The following is a 25,744-nucleotide window of genomic DNA, read 5'->3' as shown; positions in this document are numbered from 1 at the left end:
TCAGCAAAAAATTCATTTCCGTATTTACTGGACACCTGTTCGACTACACAAATTTAACCTCTTGACTTCACCAGCTTGTTGGCGATGCCAGGGAGGTGAAGCGGGGCTAAGCCACATGATTTGGTCATGCCCGGTGCTGCTTGATTTCTGGGGCGATATACTCAGGTGGATAAACCGCGTATTGGGAGGTCAGCACAGATTCACAGCCATGCAAGTTCTTTTAAACTACTTCCCGTCAGCATGGGTGTTGTCTCGCCCACAGCGATATTGGGGATTTCGGGCACTGATGACGGCAAAGAGGATAATCATGCAGATGTGGAGAACGGAATTTTCAGGAACCGTAGCGCAATGGCTGGAGGACATGCTGCGATTGGCGGTGGATGAAAGGCTGGTCTACCGACGAATGATGCAACAACAACAATTCGAGGACATTTGGGCACCGTTTTTGGCGGCTGTCAATAATTTACAGGGTCCGGGATGTGAATTTGAACATAGTTCCCTCTAGGCTGTGGGGGCCAAGGTGGTCCAGAGAGCTATATCAAGTATTAGGCATACAATAGGCAGAGATAGATAAGTATGGGCAACAAGGGTGACGGGTCACAGGGTGCTGGATGAGTGGATAATTGTGAACTACGTAATTTTTTGTTTGTTTAATTGTTAAATATTTATTATTACTATGGATCTGTTACATATACTAATTTCAATAAATGATGAATATATATATATAAAAAAAAAAAAAGCAAAATTGTAATATAGTTTGTCTACAAGAAGTACATATAAAACAGAAGGATTATAAATTTTTACGGAATGAACAATTGGGATTAGAATTTTATTCCCTGGCTGAGCAGAAGAAAAGGGGAGTGATTTTTTATGTTAAACAGGAATTGGATCCGAAATTAGTACTTAAAGATAAAAATGGAAGATTTGTAGCAGTAGAAATAAATTTGAATGGGGAAAAAAAACGTTAATGGGATTGTACATGCCAAATGGAGCAAAAGATGTATTTTTTAAGGATATTATACAACAACTTGATGAATTGACATATGATCAAGTTTTGATAATGGGGGAGTTTAATGGAACAATTCAGAATGCATTGGATAGAGCTGGACAAAAAATAATAATAAAGAAAGAAAATTGCCAAAATCTTTTTTTGAACTGGTTAAACAAGACAATCTGGAAGATATATGGAGGAAATTTAATCCTGATGTATGGGACTATACCTTTTTTCAGCAAGACATAATTCTTTTTCTAGAATTGACATGTTGTGTGGCACTAAAGATTTGGCCCTTATAACAAAAAAAATTGAGATTTTGCCTAAAATAGGAGCTGATCATAACCCAATAATGTGGATTACAAATTTGTTGAAAAAATCAAGAAGATGGAGATTAAATGAAGATTTACTACAGAATAAAGAAATAGTGACATCTATAGAAAATGAGACCAAAGCTTTCTTCCAAATAAACGATAGAGAAGATATTGAATTTCAGACGATGTGGGATGCCTATATGGCAGTAATGAGAGGAATATTGATAACATTGAACAACAAAGATAAGAGGGCAAAAGATAAACAGATGTTGGACATTTAAAATGAAATAAAGAAAAAAGAAGGTGAATTAAGGAAAAGGCCAGGGAAAAAGAAAATTATGAGAGAGATTACAATATTACAAACACAAATGAGACATTTGTTAAATAAAGAATTGGAATGGAATTTGAAAAAAATTACAGCAAAAGTCTTTTGAAGGAGCAAATAAACCTGGAAAGTACCTGGCCTGGCAATTGAAAAAGAAGAGAGAAAGTAAAATTATTAGTAAGATTGTGGTTGATGGAAGGGAGATGGTGGATCAAGAAGGAATAAAAAGAGAATTTTTTAAATATTATGCTAAATTATTTAAGGGTGTTAAAGTAAAGAAAGAAAAGATGGAACTATAGTTACAAAATATTAAAATAGCACCCTTAACAGAAAATATGAAAAAAAAAGTTTTGAATGTGCCAATTGAAAGAATAGAGATTGAAGCAGCGATCAATGCAATGAAAATTGGAAAGGCTCCTGGGCCAGATGGAAATACAGCTAAGTTTTTTTAAAACATTTAAAGAGGAATTAATACCGAAGCTCCAAAAATTGATGAACATGATAAGATTAAAAGGTAAAATACCAAATACATGGAAGGAAGCAGTGATTTTGTTAATTCCAAAAGAAGATAGAGATGTCACGAATGTAAAAAATTATAGACCTTCATTATTGAATAATGACTATAAAATATACATAAGATTACTGGCAGAATGACTTAAGCAATATTTGATAAACTTTACAAAGGAAGATCAAGCAGTGTTTCTCCCCAAAAGATAGATAAGAGACAATATTAGGACTGTTGTAAATATTGTAGAATATTATGAAAGACATCCAGAAAAGGAAGTAGCATTATTCTTTGCAGATGCAGAGAAAGCATTTGATAATCTAAACTGGGACTTTATGTTTGCAGTTATGGAGAAAATGGAGTTGGGAGAAGACTTTATAAGGATGATAAAAGCAATATATACTGAACAACGTGCAAGGCTATGTAGAAATGCAGACCTTACAGAAGATATGACAATTAGTAAAGGTACAAGACAAGGGTGTCCGCTCTCTCCACTGTTGTTTATAATGACACTTGAAATTTTGCTGATGCAAGCATGTTCTGTAAGCCGCCCTGAGCCTGCCTCGGCGGGGAGGGCGGATATAAATAAAAACTTATTGTTATTATTATTATTATTATTTTAAAAAGAAGACAAAGAAATAGAAGGATTAAAAATAAAAGGATTTAGTTATAAATATAGAGCACTTGCAGATGATATAATGTTTACAAATTAAAATCCAACGCAAGTAACACCCTTGCTGTTAGCTAAAATACAAGAATATGGAGAATTGGCGGGATTTTATATAAATAAAGAAAAACCAAAAATTTTATGTAAGAATATGCAAGTAAGTAAACAAAAAGAGTTACAAATGATTAAGTGGGCAATAAATGTAAATAAAGAAATATAGATGGAAACTTGGGAATATCTTTGGAAGAATTCTATAAAGCTTTCAACATGTCATATTATTAAAGAGAACTGTTTTAAAATGCTGTATAGATGGTATATAACTCCTAAAAAGTTGGCAAAGATGAATAATAAGATGCCAGATAGATGTCGGAAGTGTAAAAAACATGAAGGTTCTTTTTACCATATGTGGTGGACTTGTGAAAGAGCAAAAAAAATTGGCAGATGATTCAACAAGAAATATCTAGAATCTTGGGATATGAAATCAATAAAGTTGCAGAGACTTTTCTGTTGGGATTATATATGGAAAAATTTCCAAAAGAAGATAGAACTATAATTTGGTACTTGCTCTCAGCTGCTAGGACATTGTATGCGCAGTTGTGGAAGCAAGAAAGAATACCAGAGAAATGGGATTGGATTATAAAAGTTATAACATGGAGTGAAATGGACAAATTGACAATAATTTTAAAAGACTATGATATAGAAACTTTTAAGTTGGAGTGGAAGAAGTTTAGAAGTTATATAGAAAAAAGAGTGGAAAATAAAAGGACTTTGGACAATTTTTGATAATGATTAAGTCTTAAGAGAAAGAAAAATAGAAATTTTTGTTTTATTAGTTAAGGGTACCTTTAAATATTAGTATTTTAAGTATACAACACCGACGGGGGTCAAGTAACGGGGGGAGGAGGGGTTAGAAAAGTAATATATGGGATAGATAAAAAGAAGTAATTAATAATGCAAGAATTGATTACCATATGTTACTGAAATAAAATTGTTTTAAACACAAAGAAAATAATTCCACACCATCCTCTATATGACAGCCTTTCAAGTACTTGAAGATGGTGATCATATCACCTCTCAGTCGCCTCCTCTCCAGGCTAAACATCCCCAGCTCCATCAACCTTTCCTCATAGGACTTGGTCTCCAGACTCCTCACCATCTTCGTTGCCCTCCTCTGTACCCGTTCCAGTTTGTCTATATCCTTCTTAAAATATGGTGCCCAAAACTGAACACAATACTCCAGATGAGGTCTTACCAGAGCAGAGTAAAGCAATACCATCACATCACATGATCTGGACACTATACTTCTGATACAGCCCAAAATTGCATTTGCCTTTTTAGCGGCCACATCACATTGTTGACTCATGTTCAGCGTATGATCCACTAAGACCCCTAGATCCTTTTCGCACATACTACTGCTAAGACAAGTCTCCCCCATAACCATGCATTGGATTTTTTCTTACCTAAATGCAGAACTTTACATTAATCCCTGCTAAAATTCATTTTACTGATTTTAGCCCAGTTTTCCAGCCTGACAGGGTCATCCTGTATCCTGTTTCTGTCTTCTACTGTATCTGCAACCCTCCTCCCAGTTTGGTATCCTCAGCAAATTTAATAAGCGTCCCCTCTATTCCTTCATCCAAATCAATGATAAAGATGTTGAACAAAACAGGTCCCAGGACAGATCCTTGAGGCACCCCACTTGTCACTCCTCTCTAAGAGGATGAGGAACCATTCACAAGCACTCTTTGGGTGCTCTGGAATATTTAGTACACTTGCACATTTAAATTTCAAATATACAACTGTTAATTCTATCAGAATTGATTTTTTTTCTGTTTGCGGTATTTTTTGCTTTATTTCAAGTCAAGAAAAACATTCTAGTGATGAATCTTAGGGTGCTTTCACACATGCTAAATAGTTTCAATCCACTTCAACAGCTGTTTGCAAGTGGATTTTGCCATTTCACACAAAAAAATCCAGTTGTAACATACATTGAAAGTAGATTGAAATGACTTTTATCATTCATTCCATATCAAATGGGAAAAAGGCAATACACAGAGGGAACATATTCAAACAAAATATGTGATATACTATTAATAATAAACAATAAAGTCTAGATTTTAAACGTCTAGGTTTTATTTAATGAGTCTTATAGCAGTTGCTGAATCTGGAAAACTAATCCAGACCAAGAAGATAGAAGAAGATGAAGATATTGGATTTATATCCCGCCCTCCACTCCGAAGAGTCTCAGAGCGGCTCACAATCTCCTTTACCTTCCTCCCCCCACAACAGACACCCTGTGAGGTGGGTGGGGCTGGAGAGGGCTCTCACAGCAGCTGCCCTTTCAAGGACAACCTCTGATAGAGCTATGGCTGACCCAAGGCCATGCTAGCAGGTGCAAGTGGAGGAGTGGGGAATCAAACCCGGTTCTCCCAGATAAGAGTTTGCACACTTAACCACTACACCAAACTGGCTCTCCCAGATAAGAGTCCAATGTGCATAATGTTAAACATGTCCTGGCTCTCTCAGGAAAACAAAATGCAAATGGAGTTCTTAGCTCACATAAGCAACCTGGGTTTAGCAACCTGAGCATGGAGAACTTTCTGCCCATAATTCTCCCCTTCTTGGTAACCTGGCATGGGAAATGTAATAAGGATATCCTGCATATTCTTTCACAAGGCTCACTGCATATTCTTTCACAAGGCTCACTTGGTCCTTTGTCATCTCTTTTAATGTGCCTAAGAGACTTACACAAAGTATGCTGCTTTTAAGTTTCAAAGTGCTTCTTGCACAAAGTAAACCAACCAGAGCACACCGAAGGAACAGGAATTTCTGAAATTCTGAAGTATACTGTATTTTAATTCTCTCTGAGAAATTAAACTCAGGTATTTGTGTTTACATTTGTAAATCAAAATGGGATTTCATCTATACAATGACTTATAATATTCTGTAACTTCACCTTTGCCATATATCATTCCAGACTTTGTCAGTCATTCCATATCAAGTGGGAAAAGGGAACTATATAGTGGGAACTTTTTTTGAATATGTGATATACCAACTGGGTTCCAATTAAGGATAAATAATAGGGTCTGGATTTTTTAAAAAATACAATTGTAATTACATACCTTTGTTTCTTGAATTCTCTGGACTCTTTTCCTGCTGTAATAAAGAAAAGAAAAACTTTAATTACTTGATCGACACTATGTCAAAACTACAAGAAAGTGATAATAAATGATAACCTTTTTATACAGTATAAGCATTTGTGGCTACTGGTGGTTCATTTCCATTGGAGAACGCAACTGAATTCATCCGATTAGCTCAATAAAATGATTAAACAAACCATATTTTCAAAATGCGTTAACATTTTCAAATCTGGAAGTTCCCATGTTCGAAGAATATTTGGAGGAGAAAATGTGCAGGTGATACTTGAGCTCTTCAACTTGAGCTCAATGTCTGTAACAGCTTCTCCACATCTGGGTTCTGTTAGTAGAAGTGAGACTAACTGGAAAAATAAAAATTGAAGGAGAGGAATATATTGATAAGTGGAAGAGTTGCTTGAATTTTAATCTATGATCTCCAGAGAGTTACATCAAAACTACAAAGGTAACTTGACTGAGGTCTCTCTACAATCCAGAATGTTTCTGCCCATTGATGGCAGTGTTTTAATGTCTCTGAGTTTTTCACTTGGAAGTTCCCTGCTGTTTCACTACAGAATTTTTTGTCCAAGGTTCTCACAGAAATGTTTTCCATTCTTATTGTTGTTTCTCCATGCTTTCTCAAACCATCTCTGATACTATTTGAAAATGCACAGAAAAATGATGAAGAAAACACAGAACAATATTAAATGGAAAATGAGGATGTGAGGAAGCTTCATGAGAAAACGCTGCAGGATGCAACCACAGGAAAACTTCCCTGTAAAAAGACCTCTTGTCTCCACATTATGTTCCAGAAGCAGTTGTTAATCAATAACTGATCACTGAGTATTGTTCTCTCTGTTATGATTATCATATCGGTGGCAACTCAAAATGCTTTGGGAGGGCCTGTGGCTCAGTGGTAGAACATCAGCTATGTATGCAGAAGATCCCGGTCTCAATATTTGGCATCTCTAGTTAAAAAGGATCCAGTAATAGGTGATGGAGAGAGCTCTACCTGAGGCCCTGGAGAGCCATTGCCAGTACAAGTAGACAGTTGGTTGACCAATGAACTCACTCAGTGTGCTCATATGTCTGTGTAGCTGTTTCTTCATATTGTGGCTATGTTTTCGTTAAAGTAGGCATTTTGAGTATGGAGTATGCTTTATTTAACTTTTATCTCAGAAGATATTTGGAAACAGTCCTAAGCATTAAGAGATGGACAGGTAAAATTAAAGTAGGAAAGTACACTGAAATGAATCAAAACAGCTTGACAAGCTGAGTAACGGGCCAAAGACGGACAATGTACACGGATTAATCTTGCAAGTCATCCATCTTATAAACAGCACCCCCTTGTCCTTATCGCACTCTGAAGCTAAAGTTGACAACTCATTTGTTCATTCATTTACATTTGCCTTCCTGTATGACACACATCTTATTTGTATCCAGGCAACCATGAGAATATTATTTCTCATTCAAGCACTAACTGACATCATACTGCATTCTTCCAGTTTAATTTCTAAGCATATTTCACTTTGATTGACAAGTAAATTCTACAAAAATATTGATATTGTTACAACATAAGAGTCTGAAGTACAGATACAACTCATGCAACCGTCTTACAACAGTTAAGGTACACAGCAATGTAAGCATGCACTCTCCCACCCCTTATGGTAGTTTCTAAGGGGAGAGAAAAGTAAATATGCAAACATTTGCATTAAGGTTATTCTGCTAAAAACAGTGTATTTAAATACTCATGAAAGCTGTATTTAGAAGACACATCATAGCAATTTAGCTGTGCTGTCTTTATGGACAGTCTCTGGCTGATTTTACACTGGGCAAAAGATCCAATAATGCTGCACTTTCAAAAGTGATCATCTACATTACAATGTGCGTTGACTTCTGTCTTGCTCTGGTGTTTTGACTGTCATTTACATTTAAATTCCTGAATTGGCTCTGACACCGTTTTCAGCATGGAGTTGCCCCTGACTTTCCAAGACTACTTTTGAATGAGGGTTTTCCAGGAAGCGCATTCCACAGGACCATAAAGATGATATCTTTCCTGGGAAACGGGGCAATAAACTTGTTTCTCAAGAAAGAATAAAGGAACTCTTAAACATGTACCCTCCCCCCCTCCAGTAAAGCAAGCAAATGTGGAGGGGAAGTCCAGGAGCAAGATTTTAAGTGTAGATGAAAAAATATACTCTGGATTTCTAGAAGGCGATTTCAGTGCTCAGAAAATCAGACCCAAACATAAATGTAGAATCAGCCTCTGTGCTTTAAAAGATCCACCTGAAGATGTGTTAGTTGGTTCTTGTTGGAATTTATCTGAAGTGCACATGCAGTTGCTGTCCGTATTGGAGGGTCTTCCTTGCTGTGTTGCCTAGGCATGACTTCTTTTATTTTTTATTTATTTATATTTACATTTATATCCCGCCCTCCCCGCCTAGGCGGCTCAGGGCGGCTAACAACATTTCACATATTTAACAAAGGATAAAACTTTAAAATTTAACAATTAAAGAAATTAAAAATAAAAACCAGTTAATTAAGTTAAAATATTTAAAATACATAATTCATTACATAGAATAAATCTGGCAGCAGTAAACTTGTTTGGCGCTGGTTCTGCCAGTTTAGATGGTTCCATAATCGTATAGTAGATGGCGGCTCCTTATTCTTAGCAACTCAGCAGATATCAGCATAGGCTTGCCTAAAAAGAGCAGACTTCTGAATAACTCATTGGCTCAAGCAGTGTCTAGTATTTTACTGAGAATCATCTGACATTTTCATACAAATTCACCTCCAAGCTGTGGCTGATGAATAACCGTGTATCATCTGAGCATTGTGCCATGATGAGCTGTGTTTACAAATTCACATGAACATACAAAAGGTGATATTCACCTGTATCTTCTCTAACTTTGTTGTTATGCTTTTTGAAATATATAATACTCAGAGTTAATTTTTTACCTGTGGTTTAACATATCTATTATATACTAGTTTGCTTTTTCATAATTTTTGCTGTCTATTGTGTCAAGTAATGTGCTTTGAGCATCTGGAATATTTCACTACCTGCAAAATTTAACCATATTACTCTTTTGTTGGTAGAGTCATCATCTTTCATCATAGGAAATAAATATTTCAACCGTTTAAGACAATTTTCCCATCTTCTTGCACAGTTAAACTCAATGGCTGGAAATTCAGGAAATGTGAAGAGCATGAGGAAGGGCAAATATTGCAAGTTGGAAGAGAATAAGAAGAAAAACCTGCACTTTTAAGGTGATGGCTGCAAAATTTCCCATATGTTAGTAGAAAAGTATGCTCCACACCTCACTGAAGATTTTGGAACAGAAAACTCTCAAGATCACTGCAGTTTGAAAGACTCAGCACATACTAATATACCACCAGTACAAGGAGGAATGCAAGGATTTCTTATGCTTGTTTTATTGCTTGTAGGACAGTGGGAAAGACTGCTGAACTTGGCTAATGGGGAAAAATCCTGGTTATATGGATATTCATTTTCTGTTATTTTTAGTTGTTTCTGTTTAGTAGTCTTCCTCTGAGTTGGAGCTCCTGATCCAATCTTTTCAAAACTGGGGGAGGGGTGAAAAGAGGCAGCAGCAGCAGCTATTCTGCAAATTTAGTGTCTCTACCTCAAAAAAGGGCTCCTACAGACCCCCAGATACCCCTGGGTTGATTTCCCATTATACTACTGATGACAATGGTCCCCTCATAGGGTATAATGGAGCTGGGGGGGGGGGGATGGGATTTCCAAAACAATCTTGAATCCCAATACCACAAAGTTATTGGTATTCTAGAATATCAGAAAATACCAATATTTTGGGGATCAATATATCGGAACCCCAAAAATACTAAAAAAAAAAAATGTGCCCACCTCTAACACAAATATTATTTTCTCTCACTTTTTACATGCATGCACAAACCACTTCAGTGATGACCTGTGGGAAAGTCCAAGTTAATGAGAGGCAACCTCTGACTGCTGCTGATAACCTCCAGTATTGTTAAATAGTTCATTTATATACTTCACCTTTCTCCCCAATAGGGACCCAAAATGGCCCAAGAACATATGGTCTTTCTCAATTTATCCTTCCAACAAAGCTGTGAGGAAAATCAGGCTGAGTGTGTGTGAATGGTCCATACTCACCCTGCAAGTTTACAGAAAAGTAGGAATTTGAGCCTGGATTTCCCAGGGGTATCAAACTCATTTGTTATGAGGCTCAGATCTGACATAAAGCAGGAGTCAAGTGGCACCTTTAAGACCAACCAAGTTTTAAGAACATAAGCTTTCGTGTGCTCTCTAAGCACACTTCATCAGATGAAAGCTTACGTTCTTAATAGAACTTGGTTGGTCTTAAAGGTGCAACTTGACTCCTGCTTTGTTCAACTACTTCAGACCAACACGGCTGCCCACTTGGATAAATCTGACATAAATGAGATCTTGTCAGGCCAGGCCATGTGTGTACCTATTTAAGATTGGGTAGCAGAGATATAAACTTTATAAAAGAAACAGAGGGTGATAATAGACAGGCAGTTTAAGACACCCTAAGGACAGGAGGCAGGCAGACCAAAAAAAGTGCGTCTGTCAAGCGTGCTTTTTTCTGTGACATATTGGGTTCTTAGACACAAAGCAGATCTCCCGCTCTTTACTGCTTCCCCCTTTTTTTAGGACCATGGGGCAAGTAGTAAATTCATCTGGTCCAAGGATGTTTATACTACACCCTGGCTGCGTCCATATGCACACACCTCTCTCCGGTCCCCATAATGACCACAGCCGCCCAGGGATACAAAGTGTTGCCTAAATTCCGAGGTGGTTTTTAGGTGCTTCCGGTACATCTGGATTAGGGCTGCCAATCCTCAGGTAGGGGCAGGGGATCCCCCAGTTTGGAGGCCCCCTCCCGCTTCATGATCATCAGAAAATGGGGGGGGGGGAGAAATGTCTGCTGGGCACTCATTATTCCCTATAGAGACTGATTCCCATAGGGAATAATGGAGAATTGATCCACTGGTATGTGGGGCTCTGGGGGGCTGCTTTTTGAGGTAGAAGCAACCAAATTTATAGCATAGCATCCAACTCCTGTCCTCAGAAGACCCTCCAAGTTTCAAAAAGATTGGACTGAGGGGTCCAATTCTATGAGCCCCAAAAGCAGGTGACCCTATCTTTCATTATTTCCAAGGGAGGGAAGGCATATAAAAGGTGTGCAGTCCCTTTAAATGTGATGGCCAGAACTCCCTTTGGAGTTCAGTTATGTCTGTCACAACTTTTCTCCTGGCTCCACCCCAGTGTCTCCTGGCTCCACTCCCAAAGTCTCCTGGCTTCACCCCCAAAGTCCCCAGATATTTCCTGAATTGAACTTGGCAACCCTAATCTGGATGGCTGGGAAGCGCCTGGGGAGTGGCCAGGAGGTGCACCAGTGGTCCGGAAGCTCCTCCAGGGCACACACAGCCCGTCCTTGTTCCGGAGGTGAGCCACATGCTGTTTGGAGGCTCCCGGCTACTTCGTTTCCAGTCATCTCTCTTTGGAGCGGCTTCATGCCACCCCAAAGAGAGCTGGCCGTCTGTTGTCAGCCAGACAAACACAATTAAAGATTTTTTAATAAAATAAAACATGATTAAAACATCAGCACTCATTGGTCTTAAAGATGCTTTCTTTGTATTTCTCCCATACGGCCCAGGGAACTGGATAAAGGAAGCTCTGGCTCTTTCCCTCCCTTCCCAGGGGACCAGGAGGCAGAGAAGCCTCAGCCAATAGAAGGAAGAGAGGCTTGGCTCAGTAGCTCTGCTGTGTGATTGAGATAGCCTGGCAAAGCTAGGCTATCTCAATTCTCTATTCCTCCTCCCTTCCTCCTCCCTTCCTTCCCAAGGGGAGAGCCTCAGCCAGTGGAGGTTTTGCTCTGTAGCTCCTGTGCGATTTAGCAAGCCTTGCAAAGCAAGCTGTTATACAGGAATAAGCAAGACAGAAGGAGAAGGAAGCAGATGACAGCCAGTTGCTCGGAGTCTGATAGGAACCCTGGAGGGGGGGGGAGTTTGATTTGGCCCCCGGGTCACATGTTAGACACCCCTATTGTAAGCACTATACCACACTGGCTTTCATGTTCACTGTGTGGTAGATTTTCAGATGGGAGTAGCTGCTGCATTCAATAGGGTTGCCAAGTCCAATTAAAGAAAAATCTGGGGACTTTGGGGGCGGAGCCAGGAGACTTTGGGGGTGGAGCCAGGAGACACTGGGGGTGGAGCCAGGAACAAGGGTGTGACAAGCATAATTGAACTCCAAGGGAGTTCTGGCCATCACATTTAAAGGGACAGCTCACCTTTTTAAATGCCTTTCTTCCATAGGAAATAATTAAGGATAGGGGCACCATCTTTTGGGGCTCATAGAATTGGACCCTCTGGTCCAATCGTTTTGAAACTTGGGGGGTATTTTGGGGAGAGGCACTAGATGCTATACTAAAAATCTGGTGCCTCTACCTCAAAAAATAGCCCCCCCAGAGCCCCCAATACCCACGGATCAATTCCCTATTATTCCCTATGGGAATCATTCTCCATAGGGAATAATAGAGTGCCCAGTAGACATTTCCCTCCCCCCCCACGCTTTCTAAAGGGGGGAGGGCCTCCATACGAGGGAATCCCCCTCCCTGCCCCCTCCCTCTCTCACACACACACACACACAAATACTTACTTGGTCTTCTTCCGGAGAACTGTGCCTGCTGTGAAAACGAAAGCAAAGAAGGGAGGGGCCGTTCTCCGAAGCCCTTCCTGTTTCCTCCTTCCTGCCCAGCCTTAAAGGAACAGGGATTTTACAAACTGCTCAGGAGCTCTATAGGTATGTTCTCCCCCCCTCCACCCCCACCCCCCCCGGTTCTCAATTTTTGAAGACCGGGAGATTAAGCTGGGAACCCAGAAGTCTCCCGCTAAAGCGGGGGGATTGGGACCCCTAGCATTCAATTATTCTTAATTGGGAATGTTCACTGAGGCTGATTCAGCACTCACCTTGCTCCAGGACAAGCTTCCGTTTCTTTGCGGAGCAAGCTGGCGATTCCACACCAGTTGCTCTGTGTCTCCATTTTGCGTGGGGCAAACCCACAATTTGCCGAGCTGCAGTGTAAACCTGTTTTTTCAGGTTTATACTGCAGCATGGCAAATTGGGGGGTGTTTTTCCAAGTTTACACTGCAGCATGGCAAACTGAGGGTTTGCCCTGCGCAAAATGGCAGCATGGAACAACTGGTGCAAAATCGCCAGCTTGCTCTGCACAGAAATGGAAGCCTGACCCAGATCAAGGTGAGTGCAGAATCAGCCTCAGTGTATATTGCTTCTTTTACTGAGAGATATCATGAGAGTACTGAAGCTTGGGGGGAGGAAAGGGGAGCATGTGAAACAATGTGTGATATCGGGGGATACGGCCTAATATGCAAATAAGTTCCTGCTGGGGCTTTTCTACCCCCCCCCCCCCGCTCATATGTTCTGAGTAGCACTAATACTTTTCTGTAGTTCTGTAGTTTCCGTAGTTCTGGGGGACATGGCAATCATATCAAAAGCATTTTAGCCATTTGCACCCAACAACTAAGAAATTGCAGTGGCACCAGCAGGTGAAAGAGGAAATGAATTAGAAGCCAATTGCCCAGCTGGCATATACCTGAAGTTTTTACCCCTTCCCCCACAAAAACATACTGACTATAATAAAATCTTGCCCTTGAGCTTGCTAACCACCTCCTTCCTGTTTTCTTTGGCTTGAGGGTCTGTTTCTAACCTGAGGACAGAGGACAGCCGCCCTGAGCCTGCTTCGGCAGGGAGGGCGGGATATAAATATTATTATTATTATTATTATTATTATTATTATTATTATTATTATTATTATTATTATTATTATTATTATTATTATTATTATTATTAATTCAAGTCATTTTAGGCTGCTGAATATGTCATTTTAGGCTGCTTTTATGGATTGTTTTAATTTTGAGAATTCTTATTATTTTTTATGGTATCATTTATTGTTTTCACTTTGTGAGCCATCTCTAACAACTATCTGGAGAGAAAGTATAGGCATTTTCTACATAAATACTATGTGACAACTATGGGCTCTTGCCCATGTCTAGAAAGAAAGGACTGCAATCAAATCATGCTTGTGCAAGGTATTTTTGTAAGGACACTTTACTTCTCCTGTGTCTGGGCCATAGGTGATTGAGAGCAGGGCTTTTTATGTAGTAGGAATTCCTTTTCATATTAGGCTAGACCCCCCTGATGTAGCCAATCCTCCAAGAGCTTACAGTAGGCCCTGTAAGAAGAGCCCAGTAAGCTCTTGGAGGATTGGCTACAGCAGGGCTGTGTGGTCTAATATGCAAAGGAGTTCCTGCTACACCAAAAAAAAAAGAGCCCTGGTTGAGAGTGATATGAGCCCCTGCATGGCAAGGGCACATTCCTCATTGTGCCACCTTGGTCCTTGGATGGCTTGGATGGGGAACAGATCAAACTGCTGCATTCTCCTCACTGAGCTCAGAGTCTTTAAAAAGAATGCAGTTGCTAGATATGCCTTCCTGTTTTTCAGTTACATTGATGACACGGAGACTGTCGGCAGGGAGCAGATCATTTTGCATCATCAGAGTTAATTGAAGGTTTGATGCAGTGTTAATGAAATCAGAAGTGGTCCATCAAATCACCAGATTAGTGTTAATATTAGTTTCCTGCATTCCTACCTAGGTCTGAAACACACACTTGGCTCTATTTCACTGGCATGCACAAGAATCAGTAATCACATTTTGTGAAGTTCTCCTCAGGATTTAAACTAGTGGAAATAAGAGAGCAGATCAGAGTATATTGCCAATCAAGCCCTGGTTATTAGAAGGAAATGTCTGAACCTGACAGCATCAGACTGCGGTAGCATTGAGTATTCAGTAGATTTTCTCATCTTTCTTTCCAAGAAAACTTGCCAACAAAAAGCGCCCTGTAAAATTCTTGCCTCCGTGGTCGTGTTGCTACAGTTTAGTTAGCAATTTCCCAAAAATGCGATCAACCCAGAAGCAACATCAACAAAAATTAATTACCCCAACCATTTTTTCTTTTCATATGAATTTTGAATAGAACAGACAAAGAAAAATGAAGCAGCAGAATCCTGAGTTGGCAGAATGTTGACCAGAGAGGGGAATTACATTTTGTTCCTTTTGTTAACAAAATAGAAAACTATGTAGCAGGGCAGGACTAGGGATGAGAGCACAATGGCTTGCCTGTGACACAACTGCTTGAAAGACACCTGCAAGAAGTCACAGGACTGTATTGGAAAAGTTGGCCCATGGAGCACCCAGTTTGATGGCAGTGAAGTCCTGAGCAGGACAATTCTGGAAATGTGGTGGTGAGTGGAAGAGAAGTTCTATGGGTTCATTCAGGTATTCAGAAATTCTGTTATGCCTCTGATTCTGTTCTGGTTCTCTTCCACTAACAAAAAGAACATAATGTTGATAGCAATTTTTCTAAAATTTTTGTGGAAGAAGAAGAAATATACAGAGCCTCTTCATTTTTAAAATAAATACTAGTGCCTTGAACACAAGGTTTCTGTGAATTAAGCAAATTCACACATTTTTTAAACCTTCCCTTCCCCCCTTGAGCCCTCTGAAAAGCTGCTGCTAGGGATCTGTACTAGTCATACACAAAAAGTACTAGCCAACATGCCAGCTAAAAGGGTGTTTTTCATCCTGGCCAGGAACTCCCTAGGGCCAGATAATGCTCTGTTGTTATGCATGTTTAATTTCAATGACATAAATTTCAGTGACAGGTGTGCCTTCTTTCTACTTAGGAAAAAGCTAAGGATGCAGTAGGAAGTGCTTCCCATTTCCTGCAGGTCCAGGGGAAGAGAAACTCAAGAACAATGACTTTAAAACCATGGAATGAGGTTGCTTCTGCAAGAGCAGCAAATGGAGGTGACACAGAGGAGGGGGCCCTGGAAACCAGAGCATGCATGAACAGCATCATCCTCTCCACCCCCAAAACACCCTGACAAGTTTGCTCTAAACCTCTTGTTTGGGCTTAACATCCATGTAAATGTGCAAAAGGCTGCTACCCATGTTTATGTTTAATTCGAGTTATACCCCTCCCTCCCCACTGAGGCGGGCTCAGGGCGGCTTACATCAAATCATAGTATACTATGATTGCAATCATAAATCAATAAAACCATTAAACAGTACAAGTTAAAACAATCTACAGCTGGTACTAACAAATCAGATGTTAATCATATTCTCAGGATGACAGTTGTTCCAGAATTCTCCTACAGTCAACTGAAGGCTTGCTGGAAGAGAGTGGTCTTATAGGCCTTGCAGAACTGAGCAAGGTGCCGCAAGGCCCTAACCTGTTTCGGCAATTGATTTCACCAGGAGGGGGCTGCCACTGAAAAAGCCAGATCCCTGGTGGTCGACAGTCTCACCTCTTTCAGCCTGGGGATCACTGTTTCAATCTCATGCATACTTACTTGGGAGTAAGTCCAAGGAACTCAGCGTGGTTTATGCCCAAATAATCTTCTGTGGATAACAACTGAATACACTTCACTTGGGTAAAGGACTGTGACGGAAAGCCAGGGGTTAACCAGAAACTGAAGACGCACAGGGCCTGCGTCAGGTGACCTGAGGGTGGGGGCAAAGGGCTCGGAGCTCTCAGGGAGGGAAAGTGGTTGAGTGACAGAATCTGCTGAGGCAGTCATTCAGTCAGTTGGTGTCTGACAGAGTTGGTGCCTGTCAGAAGTCTGTCAGAGTTGGAGCCTGACAGAGACTGAGTGGGTCAGTTCGTGCTTGACCGAGGCTGAGAGGGCAGCTGATCCTGTGAAGGAGCTTGAGACAGTGACGGGAAAGTCTTCCAGAGACTGCAAGCTCGACAAAACCAGCCAAGAGGGCTGTGTGTGTGTGAGTCAGTCAAGACCTGAACGGTGACAGACACCTATAGACAACTCTGAAGATCTAGTGAGGTGTTTGAGGGAGTGGATGTGGGTCTGAGACACCAGAAGGGCTGAGAGGAGAAACTCCAGTCGAGGGGTGAGACTTGGCACATCATACCCAAGAGGCCAGCCTTTGCTAGAGGTGGAGAGAGCAAGATATAGGGAAACTGGGAACTGTGTAACTGAGAGACTCAAAGAAGGAAGAAAAAGTGATTGTAAAGCCTGAAACAACTGAGCAACGTGTTAGCCTGTGTAAATATCTCCCATATCCCCAGTTTAAAGACTTTGTGTTATAATAAATCTGTGGTTTAAGTTAAAGTTCTTGAGAGCCTATATTTTTGGGAAAAACTAACAAAGCTGCTGTGGTCCCCTACGAAGAGAATTCTATTTCCATCAAATAACGAAGTAAAATACCCCGAAGAGACTGAAATAAAGAGATCCATTGAGGCCGTGAGGCGGGCGCTGCTATAAGGACTTTTCCCACATATATTTAGTATGCATAATACTGAGGTCAATCTTCTGTTTTGTATTTGTTCTATCCCCTCATATATTTTGTTAGTATTGCTTTTGTATACTTGTATTGGGTTGTTTCTAATTAAACACTTTTTAAAAAAAAAATACTGAGGTCAGTGAGTACCTTAACCAGTTTCATAGTACCACCAGCTTGACCTAAAGAACCACCTTCATTGATTCACTGTGTGTCCATTTCTTAAGGCTACTTCTCATCCTACATAAAAACATCACATTTTGCCCCTGCTTTGTGTTATCACCTCAACTCAAGAACAAGGACTTTGCAATCATGGACATCGTCACATCATAAACAACATCACAGTCTGCCCATTTTTGTGTTACCAGCAGAGGGTTTTTTTTTTCCCTTTTCCAAACTGAGATAACATTAGCACTAATTTTCTACTACTAGGAGTCCTTACGGGAAACAACTACGATGGTGGGTGGTGGAATCAGACTTTACAGCTGGCTAGTAGAAAATAATGATTGGATACCAAGCACTAGTGTAATTTGGGCTAGAGAAGGTAAATGGTTGAAAAGCATACACAGACCCACTGTTCAGGAGCTTTCTATAGATACTACAAACTGGTAACACACCTAATGTGAAGTTATTGGTTCAAGGGAATACAAGGTGTAATGTGCTGAGAACTGAGATGGTTTGAAGGCAACATAGTTTATTCAGTAGCACATCACAAGAGAGAGAGCACGCGGGCCGGGCCCCGCTTATATACATTGCCCGGAACTGCTCCCTCATCTGACCAGGCCAATTCTGATCAGTCAAGCTTCCCGCCGCAGATCTTGATGGGCGGGGCTTATGGCGAGCTACATCCGGGGACCCAGGGGTCGCCTTCAGTCGTGATCACCATGCTGCATAACCTCTTATGTTCAATACATAACACTCCTCCCCCCTAGCTTAGTACACATAGTCCCGCAAGTAGGCGGGGGCCGTGCGCTCCCTGGTAGACCTCCTTGGGATTGCTGGTGTAGTCGGAGCGGTTGCCGGTGCCGCCGGGACCACAGCTGCTGTCGCGGCCGGGACGACAGGTTCCCCGTGTGGGAGCACCACTGGCCCATGGTTGTCCCCGCGCTGCTGCTCGTCAGGTGTCCCTGCTCCTGGGGGGTCGCCCCCCGTGCGGTCTGGCTCTACCGCCCGATCGACCGGAGCGGTCAGCGGGGTTGGGGTTGTTCTCTGTGGGGGTGCAGCTGGGAGCTCCTCCTCACTCCGTATTTCGGCTGGTTCTTCTGGCAAGGTGCGGCAGCATATCTGGTCTATATACCTCCGCAATATACTGCCTCCCTCCGTGGATACATCGTAGTCATGGGACCCTATTACTCGAAGCACCCGGCCCACTACCCACTCGGGGCCACTCGCGTAATTCCTGGCATATACCGGATCCCCTGGGAAGAATTCCCTGGCTGCTTTTCTGAACTCCGAGGAATTGCGGATGTCCGTGGCTCTGTCGGGGTGCAACCTATCTAATCTAGTGATTAGCTTCTGCCCCATTAACAACTCAGCTGGGCTGACCCCCGTTACTGGGTTGGGGGTTATCCTATTATCAAATAGGAAGGCGGCTAGGTGGTGGTCCCAGTCCCCCTGCATGATACGGCCCAGGGCTTCTTTCGTGGTGCGCACCATCCGCTCTGCTTGGCCATTGGTGACCAGATGGAAGGGGGCGGACTGTATGTGTTGTATAAGGTATCTCTGCATGAACTCCCAGAATTCCCAGGATGTAAAGACTGTCCCATTATCCGAGACGATGGTGTCCGGAATCCCGTGTGTGCTCAGGGCCCTGCGTAGTGCCCGGATCGCCGCCGCCATTGAGGTTGAAGCTACTGGAATAACTTCCAACCACTTGGTGTACGCATCCACCAAGGTGAAAAATATTTGTCCCTGAAAGGGGCCTGCAAAGTCGATGTGTAGCCTAGACCACGGCTTCCTGTGTGTTGCCCAGCGTTGAGCGGGGGTGCTAGGCGGTTCGCATTGGGACTCTTGGCATGCTTTGCACCTCCGGACCCACCCCTCTACTTCTTCGTCCATCCCTGGCCACCATACATAGCTGCATGCTAAGGCCTTCATCCGTACAAACCCCGGATGTGTTTCATGAAGGGCCCCCAGCACTTGTCTCCGCAGCGGGGGAGGAACTACCACCCTGCTCCCCCATAAAAGACAGCCCTTGTGGGAGGATAGTTCTTCCTTGCGTGTTGTGTATGCCCTGAACTCCTCGCCCTGTTTTCCCTCTGGCCATCCCCTTACCACCCAATCGAGAACCCGCGCAAGTATTTTGTCGCGCCCCGTGGCTTTCGCCACCTCTGCTGTGTGTAGGGGTCTCTCCAGTAGCATTTCAATGAGCATCACATGGTGGGCTGGGGCCGGGTCGGGATCTAAGGAAGGCAGCGGTAGGCGACTGAGAGCGTCTGCGTGTCCCATCGCCTTGCCCGGCTGGTGGACCAGGGCATATGTGTAGGAATTGAGGAACTGATACCACCGTAAACGCGCTGCGATAGAATCTGTGGCGTTTGGCGGTCCGGAGCTAGGAGGCCCAGGAGCGGTTTGTGGTCTGTGGCTATGGTGAAACATCTCCAGTACAGGTAGTTGTGGAACTTATGCACCCCTGCCACGATCGCTAAGGCCTCTTTATATATCTGGGCATAGTTCCGCTCTGCTGGGGTCAGTGTTCTCGAGTAGTATGCTACCGAAACCTCCCTCCTGTCCGGGAGTTGGTGACCCAGGATGGCGCCCACCCTGTACAGTGACGCGCCGCATGCTAAAATCACCGGTAGGCTCTTATCGAAATGGTGGAGCACATTGTTAGATACGAGCAGCCCTTTGACCGCCTGGAACGCTGCGTCCTGCTTCTTTCCCCAGACCCACGGGGCATTTTTGTCGAGGAGTCTGTGGAGGGGTTCTGCTATGGTGGCTTTGTGGAGCAGGAATGAATGGTAAAAACTTAATAACCCCAAAAAACTTTGTAGCTTCGCCTTGCTCGTGGGGGTGGGGGCTTCCACTATGGCCTTGGTTTTGTCCCGTGTCGGGTGGATCCCTGCTGCATCTACTGCAAACCTCAAGAACTCTACCCTCGGTACCCCCAGGGAACACTTTTCTCACTTGACCTTCAGCCCGGCCTCTTGGAAGCGGCGGAGTACTTTTCGCAGCCGGTTGCTAAATTCCTCCGCGTCTGGTGCAGCGATCAAAACATCGTCGAAAAATGGCTGCACCCCGGGGATCTCTTTGAGGAGAGAATCCATCAGGCTCTGGAACACCCCCGAGGCCACACTCACCCCAAACTGCAACCATCGTACCTTAAACGCCCCCCTGTGGGTTATTATGGTCTGTGCTTCTGCTGTTGCGGCGTCCACAGGCAACTGCTGGTACGCCTGGGCCAAGTCCACTTTCCCAAAGATTTTGGACCCCGCTAATGCTGCCAGAACGTGGCTGATTACTGGAACGGGTTAGGGGTTATCCTGTAGTGCCTTGTTAATGGTGCACTTATAATCGGCGCATATTCGCACATCCTCGTTCAGCTTCACCGGGGTAACAATAGGGGCTTCCCATGCGGCATAGGAAACGGGTTCCAGCACTCCCTGGGCTGTGAGGCGGTCTAGCTCTGCCTCAATTTTAGGCTTCAGCACGAACGGAACCCACCTGGCCTTCAGCCTTACAGGCTGCACGTGGGGATCGAGGGGTAAAGATATGGGGAGGCCCTTGTAGCACCCCAGGGCCCCATCAAACACCTCTGAAAACTCCCTGCACACGTTTTCGAATCCCCGCGTCCCCAGCTGCTGCACCCCCACAATCTTTATTCCCAGCAGCCGGAACCAAGCCAGGCCCAACAAGGTGGTGAGCTGCCATTTAACCACCAGTATGTTGAGTTTATCCCTAAACCCGTTGTACTCCACCGCCATCGTTGCCCAACCCAGAATTTGAACAAGGTTCTTTTGAAAGTCCCGTAGCACGAAGCATGCTGGTCGCAGTCTGGGCAGGCCATGTGGGCACAGCTTCGTCAAGGATTCCTCCAAAATTATGGAGATGGAGGAACCCGAGTCCAGTTCCATCAGGCAGGGTTTGCCCTCGATCCTGACCAAAACCTTGACCTTTTGGGGGGTATCGTCAGGCAAGTTCATTACCTGCATGCTGGTCGAGGCGGTCGAGTAGTCCCTAGTCAATTCCTGGTTGGTAGACTGACGGCGGCGGGTTGCCTTGGCCCGGCAGGCCCTCGCAATGTGGCCCATCTTGCCACAGCTCCTACAGACCACGTTGCGGTAGGGGCAGTCCAGTCGCTCTTGTTGGTCTCCGCAGCTGGCGCACGTGGTGGCGGCTGGTCTCTCAGGGTCGCTGGGTTGCTCGTGGGCCCACCCGTTTGGTGGCGTAGCTGGAGTGCCTCTTCTTCGTCCGGTTGGTTGGGGCCCATCTCTTCCTGATGAATGGCTTCGGCCCTCATTTTCAGGAAGGTCTTCGTGGTCCGCTCAAATGAAATGACCTCATTGAAGGTGCTCTGGAGGGTAAGCTCTTCCCTTGCGAAGAGCTTTTGTTGCAGTCTTTTGTCCCTCAGGCCCAAGGCGAAACGGTCCCTCAGGGTCTCTTCTAGCTTATCGTAGCTACAGTTGCCTGCGATTTGGCGGAGAGCAGCCAGGTAGTCAGCTGCCGTCTCTCCCACCTCTTGGTCCCTCTTGTGGAAAAGGAACCGGCGGGCGATGAGTGAGGGTTGGGGCAAGAAGTGCCCAGTGAGGAGTCTGATTATCTCCTCGTACGTCTTCTCCGTGATCCTCGCAGGGGCCGAGAGACCCTTGGCGATCTCGAACGTGGCCTCTCCACAGACGTTTAGGAGGACGTCTCTCTTCAGGCTATCCTCCATTATCCTGTTCGCTTGAAGGTAGCACGCAACCCGCGTGTAGGTCTCCCACCTCTCCGGAGTAGCGGGGTTGAATTCTTCAAAACGGCCCGTGGTTCCACTCTGGTTAGCCATGGTGGCTGCAGCGGCGGGCGTGTTGGTCTACAACCGGGTTGCCTTCGATGTCTCCAACCGGATCCGCAAAGCCCCTCTGGAGTGGGCTGGCTAGGATCCCATCCTCGTTGCCACTGTAAAGTACTGAGAACCGAGACAGTTTGAAGGCAACATAGTTTATTCAGTAGCAATTCACAAGAGAGAGAGCACGCGGGCCGGGCCCCGCTTATATACATTGCCCGGAACTGCCCCCTCATCTGACCAGGCCAATCCTGGTCAGTCAAGCTTCCCGGCGCAGATCTTGATGGGTGGGGCTTATGGCGAGCTACATCCGGGGACCCAGGGGTCGCCTTCAGTCGTGATCGCCATGCTGCATAACCTCTTATGTTCAATACATAACACAAGGCTATCCTTCTACCCCAGTAGATGCATCAGTGCAGGACTGCTGCACTGTGATTGATTCACCTCTAAGCTGTTTTAAAGGTTTTTCAGCCTCTACAGGTCCTTCAAGCACAGTACAAATCTACATACTGGTTATCCAGTAGTCTCAAAACCTTGTCTCTCTGTGTGTCAAGTCACAGCTGACTTATGACAACCCCAGCAAGTGCCTTTCAAGTCAAGTGAGAGGCAGAGGTGGTTTGCCATTGCCTTCCTCTCTACAGAATCTTCCTTGCTGGTCTCCCTTCCAAGTACTGACCTTGCTTAACTTCTGAGATATGATGAGATCGGGATATACCATGCTGCCTTCTCTCCCCAAATAACTCTGGATTGAGGTTATTTCAAAAATACCTGCTATTCATTTCTATAAGTGTGACTCACCATCAGATCAGGACTAAGCAGTGACAGTCCTGCAGTATTTAGTCCATGATAGCAGACTGTCAGTGCTAAAAGGCTAATGACTAACAGAAATCTGAAGATCACTGCCGATGAAATGTAGAATCAAGTGAAGCAAATCACATGCTACAAATACATAATCTGCTGTTCACTGGTGTGGGTTATTAGTAAATAGAAAAATGTCTCTGCTACCAGAATTCCTAATTTGCTTATGTGTACCAAGTAGGTACGGATCCACTGTGTAATAGCCAAGCAAATACTGCTGAGTTGCACAGTGTTGCATCATGTTATGTTTCATCCTTTTATGTCAACCCAACCCACTGAGGTGTAGCAATGCACAGCACACAGAAGCTGAAAAGCAGCTTCTCTTTTGTGTCTGGCAGGCTGCATTCAATCTGGACTTTTCAATACACGGCAGATGAAAAGGGGAGAAAATGTCACATTTTCCACTGGGTTTGTGACAAGAGGAGATTCTGGATGGCTGACCACACAAATTGCTGCTCTGGCATATTACAAGCTTCAAGCTACTTGCAATATATCTAACCTGGCATTGCAAAAGTAACTGATTTAAGTGCACTGAAATGCTTTTTTTTCTGGAGGAAAAATATATTTTTTCCTTATTCCAGATACAATCTATTGCAATCCAGAATACACTCACTGGGAAATAAGTTACATTAAAAACAAGGGACTGACTACCAAGGATACATTTGAGGGTCAGGGTAAGTGTCTCCATATAAAGATAAACTCAATCTTTTTTTTTTTAAGATTTAAGAGTTACTGACATCATCTCAAGGCAATAATGTGCTGAGTAAAACCCACAAGTATGGCTTGAAATTGCTAATTGCTAAGGAAGGTCTGCAAGTTATAACCTTGATATAGCAAAGAAGACAACACACATTGCATAGAAACTTACATAAGAGTGACAAGCATTAATAGAGCACCATACTGAATACCTCATGATTGGCTTAGGGCAGGGAAAGAGACTATTACAGTTGGGATGTGGTTCTCTAAATCCAAACCCCTACATCTATCAGCAGAGGATTTGGAATTTACAGTCTTAGGGAAGGGAAAAGCTATATGTAGTCAGACTTATAGGTTGGACTTCAGAAAGGCAAACTTCAATAAACTTAGAACTATGCTGGGTAAAATCCCATGGTCAGAAATACTTAAGAAGAAGGGGGTTTAGGAGTGGTGGGAGTTTCTTAAAAACGAAATACTGAAAGCGCAATCACAGACTATTCCTATGAGAAGAAAAAATGAAAAAAGCCTAAAGAAGTCGAGTTGGCTCCATAAACAGCTCTCTAAAGACTTGAAAAATAAAAAAGACTCCTTTAGGAATTAGAAGGAGGGCCTTATAACCAAGGATGAATATAAACAAATCACCAGTGCCTTAAGAGAAAAAGTTAGGAAAGCTAAAGCTCACTATGAGCTTAGGCTGGCCAAAGATGCTAAAAACAACAAAAAAGGGTTCTTTTCTTATGTTCAGAATAAGAAAAAGAGCAAGGACATGGTAGGCCCATTGCGAGGGCAGGAAAGTGAAAATGTACCAGGTAATGAAGAGATGGCAGAGCTGCTCAATTCCTGCTTTTCCTCAGTCTTCTCTTCTGAGGAAAACGGTGCTCAACGTGGCAAAAACAGAACATATAAGGAGGGTATGAAGTTCCAATCTAGGATCAGCATGGGGGTAGTACATAAGCACCTAGCTTCTTTAAATGAAACTAAGTCCTCAGGGTCAGATGAATTGCATCCAAGGGTTCTAAAAGAGCTTGCGGATGTAATTTCTGAGCCTCTGGCTATTATTTTTGAGAATTCTTGGAGAGGTGCCGGAAGATTGAAGGCAGGTAAATGTCCCCATCTTTAAGAAAGGGAAAAAAGAGGATCCGGGTAACTATCAACCCGTCAGCTTGATGTCTATACCTGGAAAAGTTTTAGAACATATCATCAAACAGTCAATCCTGGAACATTTAGAAAGAATGGATGTGATTACAAAGAGCCAGCATGAGTTCCTCAAAAACAAGTCATGTCAGACTAAACTAATCTCTCTCTTTTTTTTTTTTTGAGAAAGTGACTACCTTGCTGGATCAGGGGAATGCTGTAGACATCGTTTATCTTGATTTCAGTAAGGCTTTTGATAAGGTTCCACATACTATCTGTGTTGACAAGCTGGTAAAATGTGGTTTGGACCCTGTTACCGTTAGATGGATCTGTAACTGATTGACAGATCACACCCAAAGAGTGCTTGCGAATGGTTCCTCATCCTCTTGGAGAGGAGTGAAAAGTGGAGTGCCTCAAGGATCTGTCCTGGGACCTGTTTTGTTCAACATCTTTGTAAACAATTTGGATGAATAAAGGGAATGCCTATTAAATTTGCCAATGATACTAAATTGGGAGGGGGTGCAAATACAGTAGACGACAGAGACAGGATCCAGGGTGTTATTAAAGTATCCCCTGATGGTCAACTCTCTTCCAGTTTCCCAATTACTAAAGGAGTAAAACAGGGCTGTGTTCTTGCCCCTTATCTCTTTAATCTGTTTCTGAATGATTTGAACCAACATATCTCCATTGTGAATGGACACCCTTCCTTCTTAGAACAATTAGCAGTGCT

The 25,744-nt window shown here is 43.2% G+C and overlaps 1 protein-coding gene across 1 annotated transcript in view; it reads right to left on the bottom strand.

The window, feature by feature from the left end:
* FSTL5 (follistatin like 5) overlaps window positions 1-25,744 on the bottom strand; it is a 608,027-nt gene that overhangs the window by 508,576 nt on the left and 73,707 nt on the right. The window contains exon 3 of the mRNA XM_060246574.1: window positions 5,925-5,958. Coding sequence (XP_060102557.1) covers window positions 5,925-5,958 — 34 coding nt within the window. The remainder of the gene's footprint in view (window positions 1-5,924; window positions 5,959-25,744) is intronic.

This window comes from Heteronotia binoei, chromosome 9 (genome assembly GCF_032191835.1).
Source record: "Heteronotia binoei isolate CCM8104 ecotype False Entrance Well chromosome 9, APGP_CSIRO_Hbin_v1, whole genome shotgun sequence".
Taxonomy (NCBI): Eukaryota; Metazoa; Chordata; class Lepidosauria; order Squamata; family Gekkonidae; genus Heteronotia; species Heteronotia binoei.
Note: the sequence above shows the minus strand (reverse complement) of the source record. Positions and strands in the feature narration are given on the sequence as shown.